Source organism: Grammomys surdaster, unplaced genomic scaffold (genome assembly GCF_004785775.1).
Source record: "Grammomys surdaster isolate TR1022 unplaced genomic scaffold, NIH_TR_1.0 1164, whole genome shotgun sequence".
In the NCBI taxonomy this organism is placed as follows: Eukaryota; Metazoa; Chordata; class Mammalia; order Rodentia; family Muridae; genus Grammomys; species Grammomys surdaster.
The window spans coordinates 391,039-414,936 of NW_021605583.1; the positions used below are offsets into that span (position 1 = coordinate 391,039).

The following is a 23,898-nucleotide window of genomic DNA, read 5'->3' on the forward strand; positions in this document are numbered from 1 at the left end:
GAGAGAGAGAGAGAGAGAGAGAGAGAGAGAGAGAGAGAGAGAGAGAGGACGGAAGGGGAGGTAGGGAGGGAGAGAGAGAGAAGGGAAGGGGGAGGGAGGGAGGGAGGGAGAGACAGACAGACAGACAGACTGACTGACAGACAGACAGATATCGTTTGGCTGTTAAGAGCATGTACTGCTCTTAGAGAATACCTGAGTTTGTGTCCCAGCACCCATGTCAGACAGTGACTATGATTCCATCTCTAGGCTGTCCAGCACCCTCTTCTGGTGTCTGAGGGCACTGAAGTCACATGCACAAACTACACAGAGACATTAAAAATAAAAATAAACTTTATCCGAGCAAGATGCTGCATGGAGGTGGAAGCAGAGAGATCTGAGTTCGAGGCCAGCCTATGGTATGCAGAGAATTCCAGATCAGCCGAGACTACATAGTGAGGACTTATTTCAAATCAATCAGTAGTAAAAATAAACTTTAAAATAAATTTTGGCCGGGCAGTGGTGGCGCACGCCTTTAATCCCAGCACTTGGGAGGCAGAGGCAGGTGGATTTCTGAGTTCGAGGCCAGCCTGGTCTACAGAGTAAGTTCCAGGACAGCCAGGGCTATACAGAGAAACCCTGTCTTGAAAAAAAAAAAATAATAATAAATAAATAAATTTTGAAGAAAAGGAATGAGATTACGAACTATTAATACAATGTTAGGCTTGGGTTCTTGGGAGAGGCAATGTGCTAGGGCCCAAAAGCCTGACCTTCTGGGTATATCTACCCCCCCTTTTTTTTTCTTTTTTTTTTGTTTTTTTCCTTTTTTTTTTTCTCATTCATGTATTTATTGGAGAGCTTTTTTTGTTTTTTCGAGACAGGGTTTCTCTGTGTAGCCTTGGCTGTCCTGGAACTCACTCTGTAGACCAGGCTGGCCTCGAACTCAGAAATCCGCCTGCCTCTGCCTCCCAAGTGCTGGGACTAAAGGCGTGCGCCACCACCGCCCGGCACTGCCCCCCTTTCTACTCACTAATACTCTAATGAAAAACAGCCTGCCGTTAAAATGAATGAGGCCATCTCTGTAAAGATTTTTCTTCTATTCTATTGCCTCTGGGGGTGAAATGCAGAACTATTAAAACAAACAAAAAGCAAATAGTCAGTCCCAAGACCATATTTTTCAATGGATTTCATTGTAATACACTGTAAATTTTAAGCCAGGAAAATTCCACATGATTTTAGATCTCCTTTCAGCTGGTAGAGCTATGTGTGAACAATTGGTTTAAAATGTGTTTGGATACTTTTGAAGGGAAGGTTTGCTAATAGTTCTTCTGAGACCAAGACTCCTCAGAACAGAGGGTCCGTGTATCTAGAGAGAGGAAAGTGGTCCATGGGGCTGGGCATGTAACTCAGTTGGTACAGTGCCTTTGTAGCTTGCACCGAGTCCTAAGTCTGTATTGTTTTTAAACTAGGCATGGCGGTCGATGCCTGAAATTCCAATACATGATAGTTAAAGATAGGAGGTCCAGAAGTTCAAAGCCATCCTCTGCTGTTCAAGGCCATCACCAGATACATGAGACTCTTTGAGACTGGGGAGAGGGGCCTATAGGAGGAGCTTTGTATCTTCAGGGCCATTGGAAATAAGCAGAGGTTACTTATCATCTGGCTTCCTTGAGAAACTTGTTTGTGTTATCCGATGATTTCTCTCTGTGGTGAACTTACCAAGCCTGACTCTAGACTGAATTAGGTGACTGGGAATTCAGTTTCTTCCTCTCTTTGTGGTTTATCCAGGCCTTGCTACTCAATGGCTCTCTACCCGAGGATGAGCAGGAGAGACCCGTGGCCCTCTGTGAACCAGGAGTCAATCCCGAGGAACAGCTGGTAGGCTCCATGTCTGGCTGGCTGCTAGGCCTGGCTGCTCTCACACCTGACCTCACCTTCTCGAAGCATTCTCTCCTGACTCCTAGAGTGTCTCTGCCATTCTTGGTTTCTCCTTCCTGATTTCCCTGTTGATTTAATCAGCAGATATCCAGAAAGTGCTGACTGAGTCAGACACTAGTCCACTGCGCTACAGATATGATAATGGCCAAAGATGCCTGTGGCACTACTCCCCTTCAGATGACTGCCCCGTCCCCTGAAGCTTTCTTTTTCTCTGTGTCGTGATGTGGAGGGTCCTCAGCCTCCCTGTCTGGGTCCTCCTCAGTCTTACAGTCACTGGGCACTGCCATCTGCCTTTGGTGTCTTCACTCACTCTACACCTGCTTCCCATGGATGGGTTTCCAGTCAGTTCAGATCTCTACAGACTTGTAGATCTGTGTGTGCAGCAGACAGCTCAGTGTCAGTGTGTCCCCAGCTAAGTATTTCTGTCCTCTTCTTAGCCGCTGTCTCTGTTTATCCTTCTGATTGTGCTCACATCTCCTTGTTTACTCGGATGCCTCAAACAGAAACAGACACCATCTCTGAGTTCCTTCTGGTCCTCCCCTCATACCCAGTGTCTCCATTTTCTTAGTTACTAGTTTGGGGCCCTTACTCAGCCAGCATCCCAGCAGCCTTGAGACAGGTTTTCCTGAATCAAGATTCTTCTCCTAACCTCTTGTTCATTTTCGATGAAATTCCGGGAATAATTTAAGGATTATTTTGTCCTCCCTCTGTGTAAACCTTTTTCTTGATGGAGCTGGAGAGATGGCTCAGCAGTTAAGGGTACTTAACTGGAGTTTCATTCCCAGCGTCCATGTCAGGTGGCTCCCTGCAGTCTTAGGGGATCTTTTGCCTCTGGCCTCCAAGGCTACTCAACTAGCATATACCCAGAGGCACACACACAAGTACACATAAAAATGATAAAAATAAATATCTTTTAAAAACCAAAATCAACCTTTGTGTTAACTCCCCACTATCCTCATTGACCCTTCCTTTTCAGCTTCATCTCCTGTCTCCCCATTCTGTCTGCCTCTCCCAGTACACACACACTTACTGTAAACTTCATCCGTACTGTTTTACGTCATGCAACTGGGGCATTTGCTTGTATCAAGAGGGCATGTGTTCTCCTGGCAGGAATGGTGTCTAGTAGAAATGGCCAATGAACTTCAGTACAGGTGTGTGACTGTCTCTTGTCTTATGTTCAGATTATAATCCGAAGCCGTCTGGATCAGAGTATGGAGGAGAATCAGGACCTTAAGGTACGATAGGACCTGTACATTTTCCCCTTCGAAAATAATTGTGGGGACGTAATGTGCCAGCTTTGGGACATTCTAGAGAGGGATAGGGACACAGTGCTAGGACCTGTGCTATGTCTGTTTTTGGAGGAGAAAGACACATCTAACCTGTTCCTCATGGTGGCACTATTTTAATCTTAATCCTACATATAGTAGTTATCTATTCTGTTTTGGGATGTACCTTTCTGTAAGTTTGAAAATTTCCTAGATTCTTTTTTTAATCAGGAGAAAAAGATGACTCTAGACTAGGCATTGTGGTACATAAATAAGAGTCTAGCCTGGTCTACATACTGAGTTTCAGGCTAACCAGAACTACATGAGAACCTGCCTCAAAAAAGGGGAGAGAGTGTCTGATATTAGTGTGGTTCTTTTTATGAATATTTTTCAGAATTCTTTTTTTTTTCAGAATTCTTATAGGTCAGTGGTATAACACTGTGATTGAACATATCTCCCCAGACAAATGCTAATGTGCACACGTATGTACTTAGACCTGGATTTTTGATAACTTTTGATCCCATCTGTTGGAGGCCAGGTTAAGAATCCCATTTTACATAAGCTAATTATGAATCTTTGTGTGACACAATATCAAGAGACTCGAGTCTCAGTAACAGGCCTTGCTTTTCTCAAATCTCTATTTTTAGTTGCTGTCATATATATGGAAATTCAGTTACTCAATTTCCTATTATAAAACCAAGTTCATTTTTGTTTGGACCACAAAGAACAGTAGGCTCAGTCAAAAAAAAAAAAAGACAATAGCCTTTTGGAGGCTTTTGGAGAGTCAGAAGCATGCCAACCCTTTGCTGAAGTTAAATAGAATCAAAATAAGTATTCGGCAGCAGCAGCAGAGATAAACGTATCACAGATTTGAATGGAGATTCAGGTAGTGTTACCAAGTTCTCCTGTTAACAAAGATTGCTGCATGGAGAAAGCCTCTGGGGCCGGATGGGGTGTCTTCTTCTGCCTGGGCATCTCAGTGGTGGGTACCTAGAGAACAGAGGGTCAGTCTTTACTGCTCACAGGCCTGGATCTGCTTGTGCCTCAGCTGATGGGTTAATCTTTATGGAATGGCCAACTGGGTTTTGTCTTCTTGCTGACAGAATGAGGTAATGCTTATGAAGCAACTCAGAAGCCACCATCTGATCTCACTCTGTTTGCTTTGTAGAAAGAACTGCTGAAATGCAAACAAGAAGCCAGAAACTTACAGGGGATAAAGGTAAACTGAAGACATTGAATTCTTTCTTTCTTTTTAGTTTTATGTTTTGTAAGCCTCTGTGAGGTGTCTATTAGTGAGTGCTGAGAATCGAGCACCACTGACGGGACGATTGGAATTTTGCTAGGGGTCTTTAACAGGCTTGGTGCTAGTGGGTGTGGAAAGGGCTTTGTGGGGGGTAGCAAGACACGCTGAGGAAGACAGCTTTGCTTCTGCTGAGGCTTCTGTCTCCTAGTTGTGACTCACGGTGCTGTCACTTGCCTCTGGGCCACCTTGATTTGCTCTATGTGAAAGCACTCTCAGTTCATAGACATGCCCTTTTTAGGAAAAAAGAAAAAGGAACCACGTTGGAGTGGTTAATAACATTCACATGGTTTAAAAACACAAAAGAATAGAGTTTAAAAACACAAAGAGTTCTCCCACTAGCTCTGCCCCCCACCCCACCCTGCCACACCCCACTGCCACCACAACCTGTTTTCCCCGCTTGAGGCAACTTATCAGTTACCCGGTATATCTATTTAACACTTTTCCCCACTTTTCAACCCAAATAACAGTATGCGGCAGAGACAGCTGGGCACTGTGCTGCCCAGTGTCTGGATTGGTTCTACTTTAGTAAAAACCATTTATACTTGCATAATGTTCTTCTTTTTAAATTTTTTATGTGTGTGGCTGTTTTCTGTATGTATGTCTGCACCACTTGCATGCCTGGTAACCAAGGATGTCAGAAGAGGGTGTTGGATCCCCTGGAACTGGAGTTAGAGATGGTTGTGAGCCTCCATGTGAGTGCTGGGAATTGAACTCAGGTCCTTTGGAAGAGCAGCCAGTGCTCTTAATGATTAAGTCGCGTGTGTGTGTGTGTGTGTGTGTGTGTGTGTGTAATTAAATATATATTTACTCATTCTCCTGTTGGTGGTATTTTAGACTAGCTACTTAGGGGGAATCTATTTTGCTGGTATATATAATGTGTGTGCTGATAACCTTGAATATTCACTCAAATAGAATTATAACATCTGAGTCTTCATCTAAAGCTTCTGCTGTTCCCCTCTTTCTTGCACATACCTTCACTGGCTAGCTAAGTCCAACTCAGTAACACTTTTTTTTCTTTCTTTCTTTCTTTTTTTTTTTTTTTGAGACAGGGTTTCTCTGTGTAATCCTGGCTGTCTTGGAACTCACTCTGTAGACCAGGCTGGCCTCGAACTCAGAAATCCGCCTGCCTCTGCCTCCCAAGTGCTGGGATTAAAGGCCTGCGCCACCACCGCCCGGCTTCAGTAACACTTTTCAAAACATATGTAGTCACCTTAGTATATTGAAGTATTTCAAAACAGAAATGTGCCCTTTGTTAATTAAGTTGGAGAAATTTCTGATAGGCTTGAAGATTCATTGTGAATAATATCACATTGAAAGACCTCAGAAAGTATATCATAAAGCAATAGGCCTTGACTCGGAGCCATTGTTCAATGGGTAAGAAAGTATACTGCTTTTACAAAGAACATGAACAGACATACACACACACAAATACACAGACACACATATACACAGACACACAAAGACATACAAATATGCAAGACACACAAACATACAGATACCCACACACATTACACACACAAATACACAGACACATAGATGAACATAAAATCTTTGAAAGCTGAAGCTATTGCCCTGAACACATCTAGGATAACTGACCACAGAGGCTCCTCTTTCCCTGAGTCATTTGCTAACATACATACCGTTGGTGCACTTTGGAGATGTGCCAGGATACAATGCCAGGGATATCTGAGTTTGCCTCTGCCATGTATTGTCCTGTCAGCTGGATAATTTAAAATGGTTTTCCTATGGGGCCTGTGATCCTACTATTTTGAAAGCTGAGAGAAGAGGGCCGTGAATTCAAGGCCAGGCTCTCCTACCTAGAGCAGTGGTCATCAGCTGTGGATCCTGACCCCTTTCGAGTGTACAGGGGCTCCTATCAGATACCCTGTATATCTGGTATACAGAGGGGAGGAAAAGGCGCTAAGTCGGCTGGAGTGTCTGTATACCCAAGAGGTAGACGAGGAAGCTAGAAGGGAGGAGGAAGTGCACAAGTTCAAGGACAGTGTCCTCCAAGTGGGAGTGATGGGCATTTAACATAATCTCGGTCTGACTGATCTCAGAAGCTCCTCCTCGTCTACGTAGTACACCATGATGCCAGGAGTGTGTGTAGGGTAGGATGGACTGTGGGTGAGGGAAAACCAGGTTACTCTCAGAAGGACCATGGGTGTGATTTTTCCCCATAAATGATGGTGTCTTAGAAGAGGAGAGAACAATCTTTGCCCAGGTCCTGTGGCAAGGTCCTTGTTGTTCCTGTCTTCTCCCAGTTTGCGGTGGCTAATGCTCTATACACGGTGAAAGGGGTCAGTAAGAAACCATCTGGCTGGGCGGTGGTGGTGCACGCTTTTAATCCCAGCACTTGGGAGACAGAGGAAGGCGGATTTCTGAGTTCAAGGCCAGCCTGGTCTACAGAGTGAGTTCCAGGACAGCCAGGGCTACACAGAGAAACCCTGTCTCGAAAAACCAAACCAAAAAAAAAAAAAAAAAAGAAGTACCATCTGGCTGGGTGATGGATGGAGACTAATAAAGAGTGTCCTTCTTCCCAGGATGCCTTGCAGCAGAGGTTGACTCAGCAGGACACATCTGTTCTTCAGCTGAAGCAAGAGCTGCTGAGGGCAAATATGGATAAGGATGAGCTGCACAACCAGAATGTGAGTTAAGTGTGTGACCTTTGACCTCAGAGAACCCGTTAGTGAAATAGGATGACACATCAAGTACTGTTTGATCTGCCCTTGAAATCTCTCTTAGTTTGTTCCTGGGGTGCCTACCTTCCATATCCGTAGTTATTTTTATTCCCATAAGACTCATTTCTGGTCTTAGGTCACAGTACCTAAGCCTGCAGCACCCTTGGACAGTCCTTGACTCAGCTTGGAGAACACTAAGACCAAACTGTGTTTGGACAGCCTGCTTATTTTGTTAAAGATGTGAAGAGCTGTCGTGGGTTTTTGTCAGGGTGGCAAGGTCCTTGTTGTTCCTGTCTTCTCCCAGTTTGCGGTGGCTAATGCTCTATACACGGTGAAAGGGGTCAGTAAGAAGTACCATCTGGCTGGGCGGTGGTGGCGCACGCTTTTAATCCCAGCACTCGGGAGACAGAGGAAGGCGGATTTCTGAGTTCAAGACCAGCCTAGTCTACAGAGTGTTGTAAACTGTGTGTTAATTCTGGTTACCAAGTGACTGGTTTCCCTGAGAGTCTGTACATAATTCCCCCTTGCCACTGAATTCTTTTTTACCTTGCAGGTGGATCTTCAGAGGAAGCTGGATGAGAGGAACCGGCTCTTAGGAGAATATAAAGTAAGAAATGCACTCCAGGTGACTTCTTGTGAATAGCTCATGTTAGCTGATGCTCAAAGGACACTTTTGTATTAAATTCTGTCTTTGGTCTCTGGTAGGAAATCTTTCCATTAGTTCCAAGGTGTAGAAAGCTTAGCTCTGGAGAGGAGCGTAGCTCAGGAGCTTGGCAGCAGTCAGTGGCAAGGCCCAGCAGCCCTTCTGTAGGCAGTTTGCTCCCTCTTTGCCTTTCTAAGAATCCTGGCACCGTGTGAGACTGTCAAGGTACGGAAAGCCTTCTGGGTACAGAGTAAGGAAGCCTGCATCCCTGGGGCTCTTCTAGGTCACCTTACAAGAGTGTGAGCCATTTGATGTCCTTGTGTTTGCCACATCCCTGACAGCGGTTCTCCATTGCAGAAAGAGCTGGGACAAAAGGACCGCCTCTTGCAGCAGCAGCAGACCAAGTTGGAAGATGCGCTTCGGAAACTCTCAGATGCCAGTTACCAGCAGGTCAGGATGCATCAGCCACTGGCCTGCCTAGCCCTCTGGGCTGAAGGAAACACTTTCCTGATTTGATCTGTTTTCAGGTGGATCTAGAACGGGAGCTAGAGCATAAAGATGTCCTTCTGGCTCACTGCATGAAAGGAGAGGCAGATGAGGTAACCTAGAATGCTGGGATTCTCCCTATAGAGGGCATGGACTGCAGGCCATTTCCAGGGCCCGGGTGTGTAGCTCAGTGGTAGAGCACTTGCCTGGTATGCTCAAGGTTCCACGTTCCCTCTCCAGCACCCAGGGGACAGGGTCAGGGTGGTACTTAGCTTCTAGCACTTCGAAACGCAATATGAAAACAACAGTGACCCTTTCTGTTGAGTATTGAACTATGTAACCAACTGACTACAGTCTTACTAGACCACCTAACACAGAGTTGGACTTAAGATACATGTGTTCTTGATTCTTCATTGCTTAAAGCAGAGAAAAGAAGGCTACAGTGGCCATGGGCTTCCAGGCCAAGGTTGCTGTATCATTCATTCTGCATTCACAATGACCACTAAGTGTCAGCTGCAGCCTTGTCACAGCAGTGGGGAAGAGGGAGTCCACATCTCCACACATGACACAATAAATAGTCTTCCATTTGTGCTGTGTGTGTGTGTGTGTACGTGTGTGTACGTGTGTGTGCGTGTACGTGTGTGTATGTTTGTGTACACCAGTTCTCATCTTCAACCTGGTTGAGGCAGGGTCTCCCCTTGCTTCTGTTACTGTGCTGCATCTCTGGGGAAGCTGGCTCACGAGCTTCTGGGTAATTCTCTAACTCCCACGTCACCACAGAAGTGTGAGGTTTCCATGTGTACATCATTTCATCTGGCTTTGTGCATGGGTTCTCAGGGTCAGACTCAGGTTTTCAGGTTTGTGGCACTTTCCTCACTGAGCCGTGTCCTCGGCCCCCACATAGCACTTTTTTGTTGTTGTTTTATTTTGTTTTGTTTTGTTTTTCGAGACAGGGTTTCTCTGGGTAGTCCTGGCTGTCCTGGAATTCATTCTGCAGACCAGGCTGGCTTTGAACTCAGAAATCCGCCTGCCTCTGCCTCCCAAGTGCTAGGATTAAAGGCATGTGCCACCACTGCCCAGCTTTTTTTTTTAAATATTTATTTATTTATTTGTTTTATGTATATGCGTACACTGTCTCTGTCTTCAGACACACCAGAAGAGGGCATCAGATTCCATTACAGATGGTTGTGAGCCACCATGTGGTTGCTGGAAATTGAACTCAGGACCTCTGGAAGAGCAGTTCATGCTCTTAACCACTGAGCCATCTCTCCAGCCCAAGCACCTTTAATATAAGTAGGAACCGGCACTTACATGCTACATCAGAAAGCGAGGAATGAAAAGGAAAAGGTAGCTACATTTGGAATTCTCCTGTTAACAACCTTCATTTTTTCCTGATGCTCTAGGTGACAAATTACAACAGTCACAGCTCTCAGCGCAATGGCTTTGTCCTTCCTGTGGCAGGGAGAGGCGCCTCCACTGTCACCCACAGAGGGGTAGGTTCCTAGGACTAGAGAACCAGCTGGTGCAAGAGCAATGCACCAGCCATCTCCAGCCACTAAGCTTTAAATATTCCCAGGCTTTGAATACATGCAAGGGTGTTTTCACATGTGAGGCATTTAGTATCTAAAATTTAAAAAATCAGTTTTTAAAAATTACCTAGTGGGTAAACAATAGGCACTTGAAGAGGCAGGTTTTCCTCCATAGAACTCAAGCCTCTACCCTAAGTACTTCCCGCTAGTCCTCTTTAGCTCGGTGGCTGGGATGGGGATAGACATCTGGCATTGTAGCATGCCACCAGCACTTTCCTTTCAGCCACAGACTAGTGACCTCCAGCTCGTCCGAGATGCTCTCCGCAGCCTGCGCAACAGCTTCAGTGGCCATGACCCTCAGCACCACACCATTGACAGCCTGGAGCAGGGCGTCTCGAGCCTCATCGAGCGTCTGCATGTCATAGAGACGCAGAAGAAACAAGAAAGGAAGGTAATACTGGGATGTCTTGCTTGGGCAAGCTCCTGAGGCAGCCTGGTCTGATGAGTCTGCCTTTATATGACACAATACAAGACCCTGCTGCAGGCTCCAGCTGTGCTTCCACCTCAGTGGAGCTGATGGTTGGACATGGTGTGACAGACCAGGGAAGGAATGCGTGGTAACCAGTGCTCAGCAGCCTGGAGCTGTGTAAGGAAGTGTGGTTCCTGAGTCCCCAGGACCCCTGCTGCGTGTTCTCCTCCCCTCTCCAAGGGGAGCCAGCTCTGGATGCAGAAACAAATGGGGCTTGCGCTGGGACACCAGAGAACCTTTAATAGCTGTGCATGCTCTTAAGATAAACACGACACATTTCCTCTGTTCCAGAAGAGGATATCATTTACACTTCCATTTGTGCTTTAAATGTTGTGGATAAATCCTTCCATTGATCATAAATAACCCTTGATATCACTGTGGCTTTCCAGGTTCGGGGGCGGTCACCCAGAAATCAAGCAAGCAGTGAACACCGAGCATCCTGGCCCCCTAATTCAAGTAAGTACTCATTTTTACACAGGAAGAATGTCTGGAATACTAGACCAGAAATTGGTTCTGTCTCTTCTTTTTCTTTTCTTGTTTTTATTTTTTGGGGTAGGGGGAGGTTGTTGTTGTTGTTGTCGTGCGTTTGTTTTTTGTTTCTTTTTTGTTTTTGTCTTGACTTTTCCATTTTCAGTGTAGGCGTTGACTTCAGCAATAGGGCCTTGCCGTCAGTCTGTGGAGAGCAACCTATAGGCTTGGCAACAGTCTGGGTGGCTTTGGGATTCCCATGAGACCCCTTTGGCCAATAACTCAGTTAGATTTAGCCCAGTCTTGGTACTGGAAGCTTCATTTGTTGACAGGAGATGTCCAGTTGTGGCTCTGTATCTCCCATTATTTGGAAATTTCATTTAAATTACCTTCATATGCATATATATTTTAGTAAGTTTTTTCCTAACTGAGGTTTCCATACTATTCCTCAAATGGCTCTTAGTCTTAGCTGCCTCTCCTCACATTCCTCCCTTGCCCTCTTCTCCTCACTGACCCTCCTGTCCCTGCATCCGTCCGTAACTATCCATTCTATCTCCCTGTGCTAAGGAGAGCTATCTGTCCCCTCAAGTCCCTTACTCTATGCCTGACGTCTGTGGTTCTACGTACTGACTTAACAGCTAGTATACACATATGAGCGAATACTCAGCATATTTGTCTTTCTGGGCCTGAGATACCTCACTCAGGATAGTTTCTTCTAGTTCCCTCCACTTACTTACAAATTTCACGATATCATTCTTTTTAAAGGCTGAGTAATATTCCATTCCCATTTTAAAAATCCATTCTTCTGTTGAGGAGATCTAGGCTGATTCCAGTTTCTGCCTATGAGGAGTAGAGAACAATGAACATGGTTAGGCAGCTGTCTCTGTGGGAGGATGATGTGTCCTTTGGGTTTATCCCCAAGAGTTATGGCTAGACCCAGAGGTAGATTGATTCCCATCTTCCTGAGGAACTGCCACACTGACCGCAGTCTGTTCAAGTTTGTACTCCCACCGTCAGTGGGTGCATGCATGTGTCCCGCCCTCCACATCCTCAACGCCACTTGTCTAACTGAGCAGAACCATTCTGATGGATGTAAGATGAAATCTCAAAAAGTACTTTCGATTTGCATTTCCCTGATGATTAACATTTCTTTAAGTGTTTCTTAGCCATTTCAGGTTTGTTTTTTGAGAATTCTCTGTTTAGGTCTGTACCCTGTTTTTAATTGGGTTATGCATTTTTTGGATATTTAGTTTTGGGTTTTTTATATATTTTGGATATTAGCCCTCTGCTGGATGTGGGTTGGTGAAGATCTTTCCCTGTTCTGTAGGCTGCCATGTCCTTAGCCATGCAGAAGCTTTTCAGTTTCTTGAAGTCCCATTTCTTAATTGTTGATCTTAGTGTCTGCGCTATCGGTGTTCTGTTTAGAAAAGTTATCTCCTGTGCCAATGCGTTCAAGGCTATCCCCTGAAGTGGTAAATTGTTAATCCGATCTGAACTCAGCAGGCACTTCTTGATACTGCCAGCCAAAATGCTCTGGATTCAAGAATGAAATACATACACACACACACACACACACACACACACATTTTCCCTGTCATAGCTGTTCTAAAAACTTCCTCTCGTTCCTGCTTCCTTGCCTGGGAAATCTAAAGTCCCACCTCTTTGGCCACGACCACTTTATTTCACCAATCAAAGCCAACTAGGGGCAAGGACCCTCAGCATCATAGAGACAAACGTTCTCAGGTGATTTGGGGAGCCAGATTAGACAAATAGCATTAGAACCAATCCACAACAATCCCCCGCTTTCTCTTCCATGTGGTTCAGTGTATCTTGGCCTTATGTTGAGATCTTTGATCCACTTAGACTTGAGTTTTGTGCAGGGTGATATATCTGGATCTATTCTGATTCTTTTACATGCAAACATGCAGTTTGACCAGCCCCATTTGTTGAAGGTGTTATCTCTTTTCTAGTGTGTATTTCTGGGCTTCTTTATCAACAATCAGATGTCCTTAAGTGGCTTTACACTTCGGTTCCAGTGATCACTGTATCTGTTTCTGTGCCAATCAGACATTTGTTATTTCCATACTTCCAGCTTCTGGGTAGACTTTTTTAGGCAGCATTTCATTTTTATGATTTTTTTTTCCTTAGCAAACTAGAGTCACATTAGCTCTAGGATTATGAACACTCATGATGTCACCACTGTCAGGCATTTGGAGGATGTTGCTGACGTGGGCTGAACTATCCAGAGACTGTACAAGATCAAAACATTCATGCTGAATAAACCATAAAGCAACAAACACATATCTAGGTCACTCTAGTCTCATATAGAACACACAAAAGTGTCTGTTTTTCCTAGGGATACAGAGTTCAAATTCTTTATGGATTTTCTTTAAAATGTTTGAGGGAAAAAATGTTTGAGGATCCAGGCCATTCATTTAAGGCCTGCTAAATATTTACACCATGCGGTGGCATGGTGAGGAAGTATGTTTGAACCAGTTCCTGTGTACTCATTTTCCTCAGGCTGGTTCACCTGGTTGGAAGGCTGTTCTACCTTGCCATTCTCACTTCAGTAGACATTTTGAGACTTGGTTCAGTAATGTTCAAATTTTCTCTCTCTCTCTTTTTTTTTAATTTTTATTTTTTTTTACCCAGGCTCAATTTTAAAGAATCCAAACAATTTAAATGAAGACTAGATAGCTGACTAGAACCATTATTTTTGTATGTTTAATTTTGTTTTCTTTTTCCCCTTTTTTAATGTATGTACAGTTTTTCTTAATTTTTTTATTTGTATTTTATGTGTATGAGTTGTTTTGCCTGCATGTACAACTGTGCACCACTTGGTGACCGGTGCTAGGAAAAGCCAGGAGAGGGCATTAGTTCTCCCTGGAACTGGAGTCACATTTGTGAGCCACCTTGTGGGTGCTGGGAGTTGAACCCAGGTCCTCTAGAAGAGCAGCTTTTCCAAAACCATATACAAGCTGGGCAGAGTGGTGCATGCTGTCAGCTGGGCACAGGAGTGTATGCTGTCACCCTGGCACTTGGGAGCTTGAAGCAGGAAGACTACACAGTTGACTGTCTCAACAACAACAAAATCCCAAAGCAAAACAAAAAAAATCAAACCAACTGAACAAGCAAAAAAAAAAAAAAAAAAAATCAATCTATTTCAAAGGACTCCTGGAGAAAAGATCCCTCCGCTCGTTTTTGGAACTAAGATAATTGGTTTCTCTCCCAGCGGCATCATTATCTCACTTGGGGAAATGCAAGAAATTTATCTCAGAAATTTGAGAACACAATTTGCTCTATAACAATTTTTACATTTCATACTTGTGCAAATGTTTTAAGGGTTTTACTCTGTGGTCTGTTTTTTATTGAACTGTTTTGGTTTTAGAAACAGAGTCTCATGTAAACCAGGCTGACTTCCACCTTCATAGCTGGGCATGACCTTGAACTCCTGATCCCACTTCTGTCTCCCATGGGCTAGGACTACTGGTGTGTGTGAAGGCCTGTGTAGAACAGGCCGGCCTCAAACTCAAAGTCATCTTCCTGCATCTGCCACCTAAATGCTGGGGTTAAAGACATGCCCTGCTTCTTTAGAATTTTAATTTGATTGTTATCCTCCTTGGTAGTTATTCAAGGTTAATATGAACTGCCAATGTAAAACTTCTGTGTTCTTAGAAATTCTTTTTCAAATAAACTCCTTCCCTTTTAGACCAATTATTTCATGCATATATATAGTATCATGTAAACGATTAGGCTAAGTTTACAGTTGCTTATAGATCTGAGTGTTACCAGAACTTCATGTAAATGGGTTTTAATAAGTTCTATTCATTATTAATATGACCCAGCCTGTCCCCCAATAATCAAGGCAGAGCCCTATGAATTTTTTAAACCAGCTTTCTCACAATTACTTGGTGAATTACCCCTATTTTTCTTTAAAAAAAAAAGATTTATTTATTTCATATATGTGGTTATACTGTCACTGTCTTCAGACACAGGACCATTACAGATAGTTGTGAGCCACCATGTGCTTGCTGGGAATTGAACTCAGGACCTCTGGAAGAACAGTCAGTGCTCTTGGTCGCTGAGCTATCTCTCCAACCCCCCAACTACTTTTCTGTACGCTAGACTATTAATTCCCCAGCTGCACTTCCCTAGCACTTAACGTTTGAGTCTCACCTTTCTCCTCCATCAGCTTGTCCTCAGGGGCCACTTCTCCTGGCCACTCAGCCTCATGGCAGCCTCTTCCTCTCTCCTTCAAAGTTCTTTGTCCTTGTCCCTTCTCCCTCTCCTCCCTCCTTTCTCTCTGTCCTCATGGGCCCTACTTGTGATGCCCAGCCTGGTAACTGAAAACCCACCTACCTCTGATCTTCCCAGTAATTGGCTGTAGCCACTTTTATTTAGCCAGTAGCTTTAAATTTGGGAGCAAAGTTTACACAACAAAGACTGGTGTACTGGGAATTCTAGGGGCAACCAGGTCTTGGGGGTCAGTATTTAGCATTTGAATACATAGCAGCACCAGACCAACCTCCAACACTTCCAGTGACACCCATCCTCGAATAGGCCAGCCTGTCCCTCACCTTCTCAAACCCAGGAACCTGTGCGACTATGGAGGTCCTTCAACTACGATGTCTTTTAATCTTCTGCATCAGCCTTCCTAAGGTCTATACATGCTCTCTTCTTTTCTTTCTTTTAAACTTTAGCATTTATTATTATTGCGTGTGTTTGCATGCTATATGCCAGAGTCCATATGTAGAAACTTAAGGACACCTTGCAAGAGTCAGTCCTCTCCTACCCTGTGGGTTCTGGGAACCAAACTGAGCCTTGCAGCACGCACCTTTCCTCCCAGCATCCCTCCTCTGTCTTTGCTTTCCTCCTTCCATGGACCACCCCATTGAATTCCTCCTTACTTCTACTCAGTGATTCCATTTATTCTCACTGTTAGGCTGCAGGTGACATTTTCGCTGTCTAGTCAAGTGGTTGCATCTCAAGCCTTGCCTTCCGTTGTCTTTTCTTTCCCTTTTTTTTGGCTCTTTCGTTTGTTTTTTGTTTGTTTGTTTTTTCGAGACAGGGTTTCTCTTTATAGCCCAGGCTGGCCTCAAACTCAAAGATCCGCCTGCCTCTGCCTCCCAAGTGCTGAGATTAAAGGCGTGCACCACCACTGCCTGGCCCGTTGTCTTTTCAAACGCATTTAATGTTCTTGAACAGTCTGAGGAAGCGGTCTCCACCATCAGTTCCAGGGCTGAGAAGTAATGTCCTGGTGATGGTGCACCGAGCATCCTGTAGCATCATGACTGCACGCTGAGCGTTCTGTAGCACTAGCATTGTTAGACTGTGCAAATGTGACCCGGAACAAGGTGGACCTGGTGCCTCTTCATTGCAGTCTGCTGAGCTAGAATTCTCCCTTTTCCTTACATTCTCTGAATGCTAAGTTCTCTGAGTCATTCCCCTGCCCTCCGCTATGATACCATCTGAGGCCTAGACTGTCTCAGTCTCTTTCAGGATCCTTCCATTCCATGTCGCTTCAGGGATTCTTGTGTGTGGATTACTTTTAGTTTATTTTCATCCCAGCCCTTTCCTGAGCTTCAAGGGTATATATTTGGATGCCAACAAACGAGATGGTCCTCTTTGTAAGGTCAAAGGCACTTGGAATTCCTCAAACTGAATGTAAGCTAACAGAACAGGAAAATAGAGAATATAAAATCAGACAAATATGACTGAAGTGCAGTCTTGGGGTAGCCACTCGACAGTGTATGGCTACAGCTGAGAACGTTAATTCATGGTGCTGCCTCTAAGTTTTGTTGTTGTCTAACAGTGTTACTCTTGGAAGATCTGAGCATTAGTTGAGACTTCTCCTAAAAATCACTGCAAAATATGGGGACACACAATGTATGTGAGGAGGTGGTACCAGGTCCAGAACTCCTGCCTCCATTCCACTCTGGCTGAGCCCCAGACAAATTCTTTTCCCATCAGTGACTCATGAGGTGAAACAGTTATTTCAGTGTTTTTGAGATTTATTTTTATTTATTTGTGTGTGTCTATGCCTAGGGAACTGAACTGAGCTTTTAAGTGCTGAGATATCTCTCATGCCCTTTATTTCAGATTTAAAGTAACAGTGAATTTGTGAGATAAAATTGAGAGTTCATTTATAAATCCATATATGTACAGTCATTTAAGTTAGGTCAAATGGCTATCCTATAACATGGGATCCTTACCAGTTATCCTATATATGTCTTTAAAAATCTATACAACTTCTAGAAAAGGAGAAATATACTTTAGGACTCAGTAATGAATTCCTAGATATGGTACCAAAAGCATGCGCAGCTAAAAATAAAATAGTAGAGCTATTATAGAAACAACATGTTTTTGCATAAGGACACTCTCTGGAAAGTAGGAAGAGCTGTGCACGGGCACGTGCCTTTTGTCCTAGCATTCGGGAGGCTGAGACTGGATCATCACAGGCTTGCAGTCAGCTTCATTATACATGGTGAATTCCAGGCCAACAAGGGCTACATAGAGACATGTTGGACAAAAGGAAAAAGACAATCTACAGAATAAAGAAAGCATTTGTGAATCATTTATCTGGGCCTAGGATCCAGAATATATAAATTCAACAGCAAAAGACAGTAGAAAAAAAAAAAACCAAAGGTCTCAAGTAAATGTTTTTCTCAGCAGCCGAGAGACCTTCCTGAGCAGCCAGCCTCCTTTTAGAAGGCTGAGTTCAGTCCCAGCACCCACACCAGGGAGCTCATAATCACCTGTAACTCCAGCTCCAAGGGATCCAGTGCCCTCTTCAGGCCTCTGCAGGTACCAGCACTTCCATGCACACACCCCAGATAGATATAGACAGACACACATAATTAAGAATAAAATAAATCACTGGGCAGTGGTGGAACACGCCTTTAATCCCAGCACTTGGGAGGCAAAGGCAGGCGGATTTCTGAGTTCGAGGCCAGCCTGGTCTACAGAGTGAGTTCCAGGACAGCCAGGGCTACACAGAGAAACCCTGTCTTGAAAAACCAACCCCCTCCCCCCAAAAAAGAAGAAAATAAATCTTTTTTAAAAAACCCACAGTGAGGATTATGGGCCTAGCTTAGTGGTAGAATGAATGTTGGCAAAAGACATGGAGAAACTGGAACTCTTCTGTGTTGTTACCAGGTTGTAAAATGAGCGAAACCGTCATCAAGGGCTAAACACAGGTTTATCACAGGAAGCTATAGGTATATACCCCCAAAGCGCTAACACAAATGTCTGCCAGCTGATGAATGGTAGGCACATGTGATAGATGCAAACACTGGAATATTATTCAGCTGCAGAAAGGAATAATAAGTACTGATACACATTGAAAGTGAATGAACTCGGAAAACACATTATGCTAAGTACAAGATACCAGACCCAAAAGGCTAGTTCACTTGGCAAAGGGCCTGCCCCACAAGTGTGAGGACCTGAGTTCAAATCCGTGTAAAAAGCTGAGTATAGGCCTCAGTAGACTCAATGCAGCCACCAAAGAATCCACAGACTTATGTGGTGATAGAAATTTTAGCAATATATAAACATGAGGAGAGAAAAAATACAGGACAGGAAAGAAGCACCGCCAGAGCAGAGTGATGCAAACAACAGAGGAGTAAGATGTGAGTGGTTGGAATCACCGTAGAAGAACAGTGGGATAGAAACTGTTTCTGAATAGCTAAGCCTGTTGCCACTCACACACTTGTAATGCCACTATGGAAGCTGAGACAGGAGGATGATGAGTTTGAAGCCAGCCTGGGATCATAATAGTAATTAAGAGAAACCTAGTTTGGTGAGAAAATACAACTCTGGAGTTAAAAAAAAAAACTGGGCTAACAATGTGGCTCACTTGGTAGAAAGCTTGCTTAGTGTACATGAGGCCATAGATTTGATCCCTGGCATAGCATAAACTAGTTGTGGTGCTGCACGCCTGTAATTCCAGGACTGGGGAAGTAGAGGCAGGAGAATCAGAAGTTCAAGGTCAACCTGGCTACGCAGCAAGTCAGAGACCAGCCTGGGCTGCGTGAGGCCAGCCTGGGCTGTGTGAGATCCTGTCTATGAGAGAGAGAAAAATAGACAAATAACATTTGGGCACATCTTTTGCTTCTTAATGTGTATAGGTGTTTTGCCTACATATATGTCTCTATACTACATGTGTGCCTATTGCCCATGGAGAGCAGAAGAGGGCATTGGAATCCCTGGAACTGGAGTTGCAGGCAGCTATTAGCTGCCACATGGGTGCTGGGAACCGAACCAGGGTCCTCTGCAAGAGCAGCCAGTGCTCTTACCCACTGACCCATCCCTGAAGACACTGATCAAACCCCCTGTTGTCAGCCACACCCACGAGGGGCAGCTGGAGCATAATGGAGATCCAACAGCAACCTGAAGAACAGAGGACAGCCCTTAGGCAGACTTTTGAAGGGCAGTGTCTGCAGAGCTCAGAGAGGCCTCTGGGTTTAACAGAGCAGAAGGTTTCTAAATGAAATATAAAGCCAATACGTAGTAATTTGATCTTTGTGTCTCACCTTCCTTTGGGACTGGAACATGCTAGGAATCTAGCAGTTTAAGGAAGGTTCTAGAGGGATTATAGGACATGGCTTATCCCCTCACAGAGGCAGCCCCTCTGAGTACTCCCCATGACACTGAAGAACAAAGTCTAATATGCCTAAAATGGGAATGACATCAAGCTTTTTTTGAAGGGTCTCACTGTGTATTCCTTACAGGCCTAGAACTTGCTGTATAGACCAGGTCTCTCAAACTCACAGAAATGCACCTGCCTCTGCCTGCCCAGTGCTGGGATTAAAGGAACATGCCACTAAGCCCAACAGTATGTAGCTTATAAGTTTAGGCTAGGAGTTCATTTAGAGTCCTTTTTTTTGTACAGTATGAGGCCTGGTTCATTTTTATGTTTCTTTAATGGGTCTTTAATCTTCTAGTGCTGTTTTGTTGTTTGAGACAAGGTCTCACTATGTAGCCCTGGCTGGCTTGAACTCACAGAGATCTGCCTCTTTCTGCCTCCCAAGTGCTGGGATTAAAGGTGTGCACCACTGTTTCCAACTCTTTTATTTTCAAGATTTACTTTTCTTTTAATGCATGTGCATACACCGTACGTGCAGTGCCTCTGGAGGCCAGAAGAGGGCATCAGAACCCTGGAAGAGGCCCGTGTGGGTTATGGAAACCCATGTCTTTTGCAAGAGACTGAGCCACCTCTCTAGTCTCCCAACTTGTATTTTTAAGACATAATTCCTGTTGCTTTATCGGATTTTAAGGCATTTATAAATTCAAAATCCCATATATTTTCATATACATAGAGAAGCTTAATAACAAAAGAGTCTATTTGTCAAAGTAATAATAATAAAAAAATAACAAAGTCCAAAATTCCTTTCCTATGAAGGTATTTGGGGTTTGGCATGCATATTTTTCCTAGAATTCCCCCTCCCTCCTCTCTCCTCTTTCTCCTCTTCTTCCTCCTTCCTCCTCTCTCTCTTCCTCCTTCTCTGACAGCTGTTAACTCTTAAGTTGTGGTCTAGACGGTGAGGCTGACGATGCTCAGATGCTGGAAAGCATGGTGAGATTGTACATGTTTTTCTCTGTTTGGCCTGATTGTTCTTGCCATATCGATTACTAGTACGGCTCCTGTGTGGTGACTGGATGAATGTTACCAGAACCATCTATATCACCCATAGAGTATTTTAGGGTCTGGTAGGCTAGCTCAGTGGGTAAAGGCACTTGCTGCCAGGCCTGACCATCTAGTTTAGTCCTTGATCCAATGGGGTGGAAGGAGAGAACTGACTCCTAAACTCTGTCTTCTGATCTCCACACACACCCACACTAAAGTAAATGTAAGACTTGATGTAGTGGCCTACATGTTTAATCCCAGCACTCAGGAGGCAGAGTTAGGCAGATAGATGTCTGTGAGTTCATGGTCAGTTAGGTGTTTCTCATGAGTTCTAAGCCAGACAGGGCTGCATAGTGAGACCCTGTCTCAGAACAACAGACACACACACACACACCACACAGCACAGGACCACACCCTTGTAGACTGACATGCAGGCCCTTGGGATCAGAACGTTGATAGTCCGTCTTCCCTGGTTTCTTTTTCCTGAATTATTCCTTCTTTTTACCAATCATGTAAATATTCTTACTCCAAAATCTGAATGTAGGCAGTTTGCAGGTCCTGCTGGGTGTCTACTCTGAGTCCCCTGAAATCCAGCCAGGCAACCTTCTCTGACCTCTTGACCTTTAGCAACAGCACTGTCAGAGCAGGTAGCGTTCCTCTGACAGAAATCCCTGAACTGAATGAGAAACGGGGCCCATGATGATGCTCATGTCCAAGGCACCTCTTGTCCTCGTGACAATCATGAGCCGTGCTCTGGGGACATGGTGCTTTGGCAAGGCTGATGGAGGAGCCGTGACCTCGGGCAGCTGCAGCCTCCTGAGACATTTTGAGTAAATGAAGGGAGGGCAGTTTGGATGAAATCAAATGTTCTAACTCTGTCTCTGCTTGCAGCATTGCCTCACTCCCAGAGTTCCCCGGCCGTCAGCAGCACTTGCACTAAGGTGCTCTATTTCACCGACCGCTCACTCACGCCCTTCATGGTCAATATACCAAAGAGGTGAGACGTCCACGTCATCATTTCACTGTAAAAACCCAAACCAAACAGAAGCAGAGCCCTTAGTAACAGCCCAATGAGCGGCTGAAAGATGTTTGTAAAGCAGCGGGTAAGGAAACCAAAGCCCAGGACTTTGCTTTATGCTTGGCAGGTTTTTGCTTGTTTTTTTTTGCTTGGGCTTTTTCTGTTTGTTTGTTTTGTTTTCGGGTGTTTGTTGTTGTTGTTGTTGTTGTTGTTGTTTTAAGACAAAGTATTACTATATAGCCTTGGCTGGTCTTGAACTCTCTATGTAGACCAGGCTAGCCTCCCTCTAGCTACTAGAGATCCTCCTGCCTTGCCTCTTGAGTACTGAGGATAAAGGCATACACCACCATACCCAGCAACCAGTGGCATTATAATGGATAAGCAGAAGGTATTGCTCGGCACAGGAATAACTGTATGTTTTGAATTTTTTTGTTTTGTTTTAGTTTTTTAGACAAGGTCTCAACTGTGTAGCTCTGGGTGGCCTGCAGTCACCAGTCTGGTCTTGAACTCACAGAGATCCACCTGCCCCAGCCCCCCAAGTGTTGGGATTAAAAGCATGTACCATCACACCTAGGCACACAGGAGAAATAATTGTGCTTCTTCTTCTGATAGCTATGTAAGTTTGGAAAAACTTGTTCTTTTAAGTATTCAAAATAGCTCCTTCTGGTAGCCACGACCTCTAGCCTGACCTCTTGGGCACTACTCGTGGGTGTTTCCTACTGTGTGATGATGGCAAGTCATACCTGTAAGAATGTATGTGGAAAATGCCCCAGAAGTTCAGCTCAGTACAGTTCTCCCAGTGAATAAAGATACTGCAAGGGGGCTGATGATGGAACTCAGAGATAGTGTGCTTGTCTTGAATTGCTTAAGGCTCTAGGTTTATAAATAAAATAAACCCTGACCAACAATCAAGAGAGGTTCTTAGGTTTTCTCCTCTCTTAGAGTCTGCTTATTTGGACTAGATAGAAGTGAGGGCTTTTAATTTTTGTTTTGTATTTTTTGGGGGGTGTAGTATTGTTTTCCAAGACAGGGTTTCTCTGTGTAGCCCCAGCTGTCCTGAAACTCATTCTGTAGACCAGGATGGTTTTGAACTCAGACATCTGCTTGCTTCTGCCTCTATAGTGCTGGGATTAAAGGTATGTGCCACCACAGGACATTTCTATATTTTCTAAACACAGAGGGAATGCTGGTGTTGAGCTGAGTGGCACTTACATGTAATCTGATCAACTGGGGGCCTGGAACATGATTGTGAGTTTGAAGTCATCCTATGCTGCATAGCAAAGCCAAGGCAAGCTTGGGTTACATAGTGAGACTGTCAAAAACAAAACAAACAAACAAACAAAAAAAGCTGATGAGCCGGGCGGTGGTGGCGCACGCCTTTAATTCCAGCACTTGGGAGGCAGAGGCAGGCGGATTTCTGAGTTCGAGAGTTCGAGGCTAGCCTGGTCTACAGAGTGAGTTCCAGGACAGCCAGGGCTACACAGAGAAACCCTGTCTTGAAAAACCAAAAAAAACAAAAAAAGAAAGAAAAAAAGCTGATGAATTTAATTTTATCAGCCTAAGAAAACTGGACTACTATGTCAGGGGAGAAACTGAGAAAACTTAGTAATATTAATAGTTATTTAATGAATTTTATTTTGAATACCTTATTTTCAGGTTAAAAGCAGCAAAAGCAATGAATTTGAGTTCTTGGATCACCTGATGTAACCATGCTCATTCCTAGTATTGACTGGTTGCCCAATCTCTATTTTAATGATATCTTGGTTATCAGGGGCCGTGACCTAGTATTGAAGCCATGCTGTTTCTGCTTGTTGACTTTGGTTGGGGTCCAGATTTAAAGCTAACCTTCCCAGCCTATTGATTAACAAACTATTTTGGTATACTCTTCTTTATTACAGGTTGGGGGAGGTGACACTGAAGGACTTTAAAGCAGCTATTGATCGGGAAGGGAATCACCGGTACCACTTCAAAGCACTGGATCCCGAGTTTGGCACTGTCAAAGAAGAGGTACAGAATCCAGGAGCAAGTTGAGAGTGTTACTGGTCACTCCTGAATTAGCTCCCAGAAGTACCTGAGTTCCCATCTTAGTCAATGTTCTATTGCTGTGAAGAGACACCATGACCAAGGCAACTCTTATAAAAGAAAGCATTTAACTGGGGCTGGCTTACAAATTCAGGTTCCGTCCATTATCATCATGGCGGGAACCATGACAGTATGTAGACAGACATGGTGCAGGAGGAGCTGAGAGTTCTACTGATTGGTAGAACTGGAGTTCTACTGTTCTGGATTTGCAGGCAGCAGGGAGAGAGATACTGGGCTTGGCTTGGGCCATTGAAACCTCAAAACCCACCCCCTGCAGCAAACTTCCTCCAAGAAGACCACACCCGTTCCAACAAGGCCGCACTTGCTAATCTCTTCCGAGTAGTGCCACTCCTTG

The 23,898-nt window shown here is 44.3% G+C and overlaps 1 protein-coding gene across 2 annotated transcripts in view; it reads left to right on the forward strand.

The window, feature by feature from the left end:
• Dixdc1 (DIX domain containing 1) overlaps positions 1-23,898 on the forward strand; it is a 64,136-nt gene that overhangs the window by 36,526 nt on the left and 3,712 nt on the right. Inside the window, exons 8-19 of one of the 2 annotated variants that reach the window (XM_028783817.1) lie at positions 1,765-1,854; positions 3,096-3,149; positions 4,348-4,398; positions 7,026-7,130; positions 7,717-7,770; positions 8,164-8,256; positions 8,334-8,405; positions 9,696-9,785; positions 10,111-10,272; positions 10,740-10,806; positions 21,335-21,440; positions 23,360-23,468. In XM_028783817.1, the coding sequence (XP_028639650.1) occupies positions 1,765-1,854; positions 3,096-3,149; positions 4,348-4,398; positions 7,026-7,130; positions 7,717-7,770; positions 8,164-8,256; positions 8,334-8,405; positions 9,696-9,785; positions 10,111-10,272; positions 10,740-10,806; positions 21,335-21,440; positions 23,360-23,468 (1,053 nt within the window). Of the gene's footprint in view, positions 1-1,764; positions 1,855-3,095; positions 3,150-4,347; positions 4,399-7,025; positions 7,131-7,716; positions 7,771-8,163; positions 8,257-8,333; positions 8,406-9,695; positions 9,786-10,104; positions 10,273-10,739; positions 10,807-21,334; positions 21,441-23,359; positions 23,469-23,898 lie in introns of both variants that reach the window. The other variant, XM_028783818.1, reaches the window with a different exon arrangement.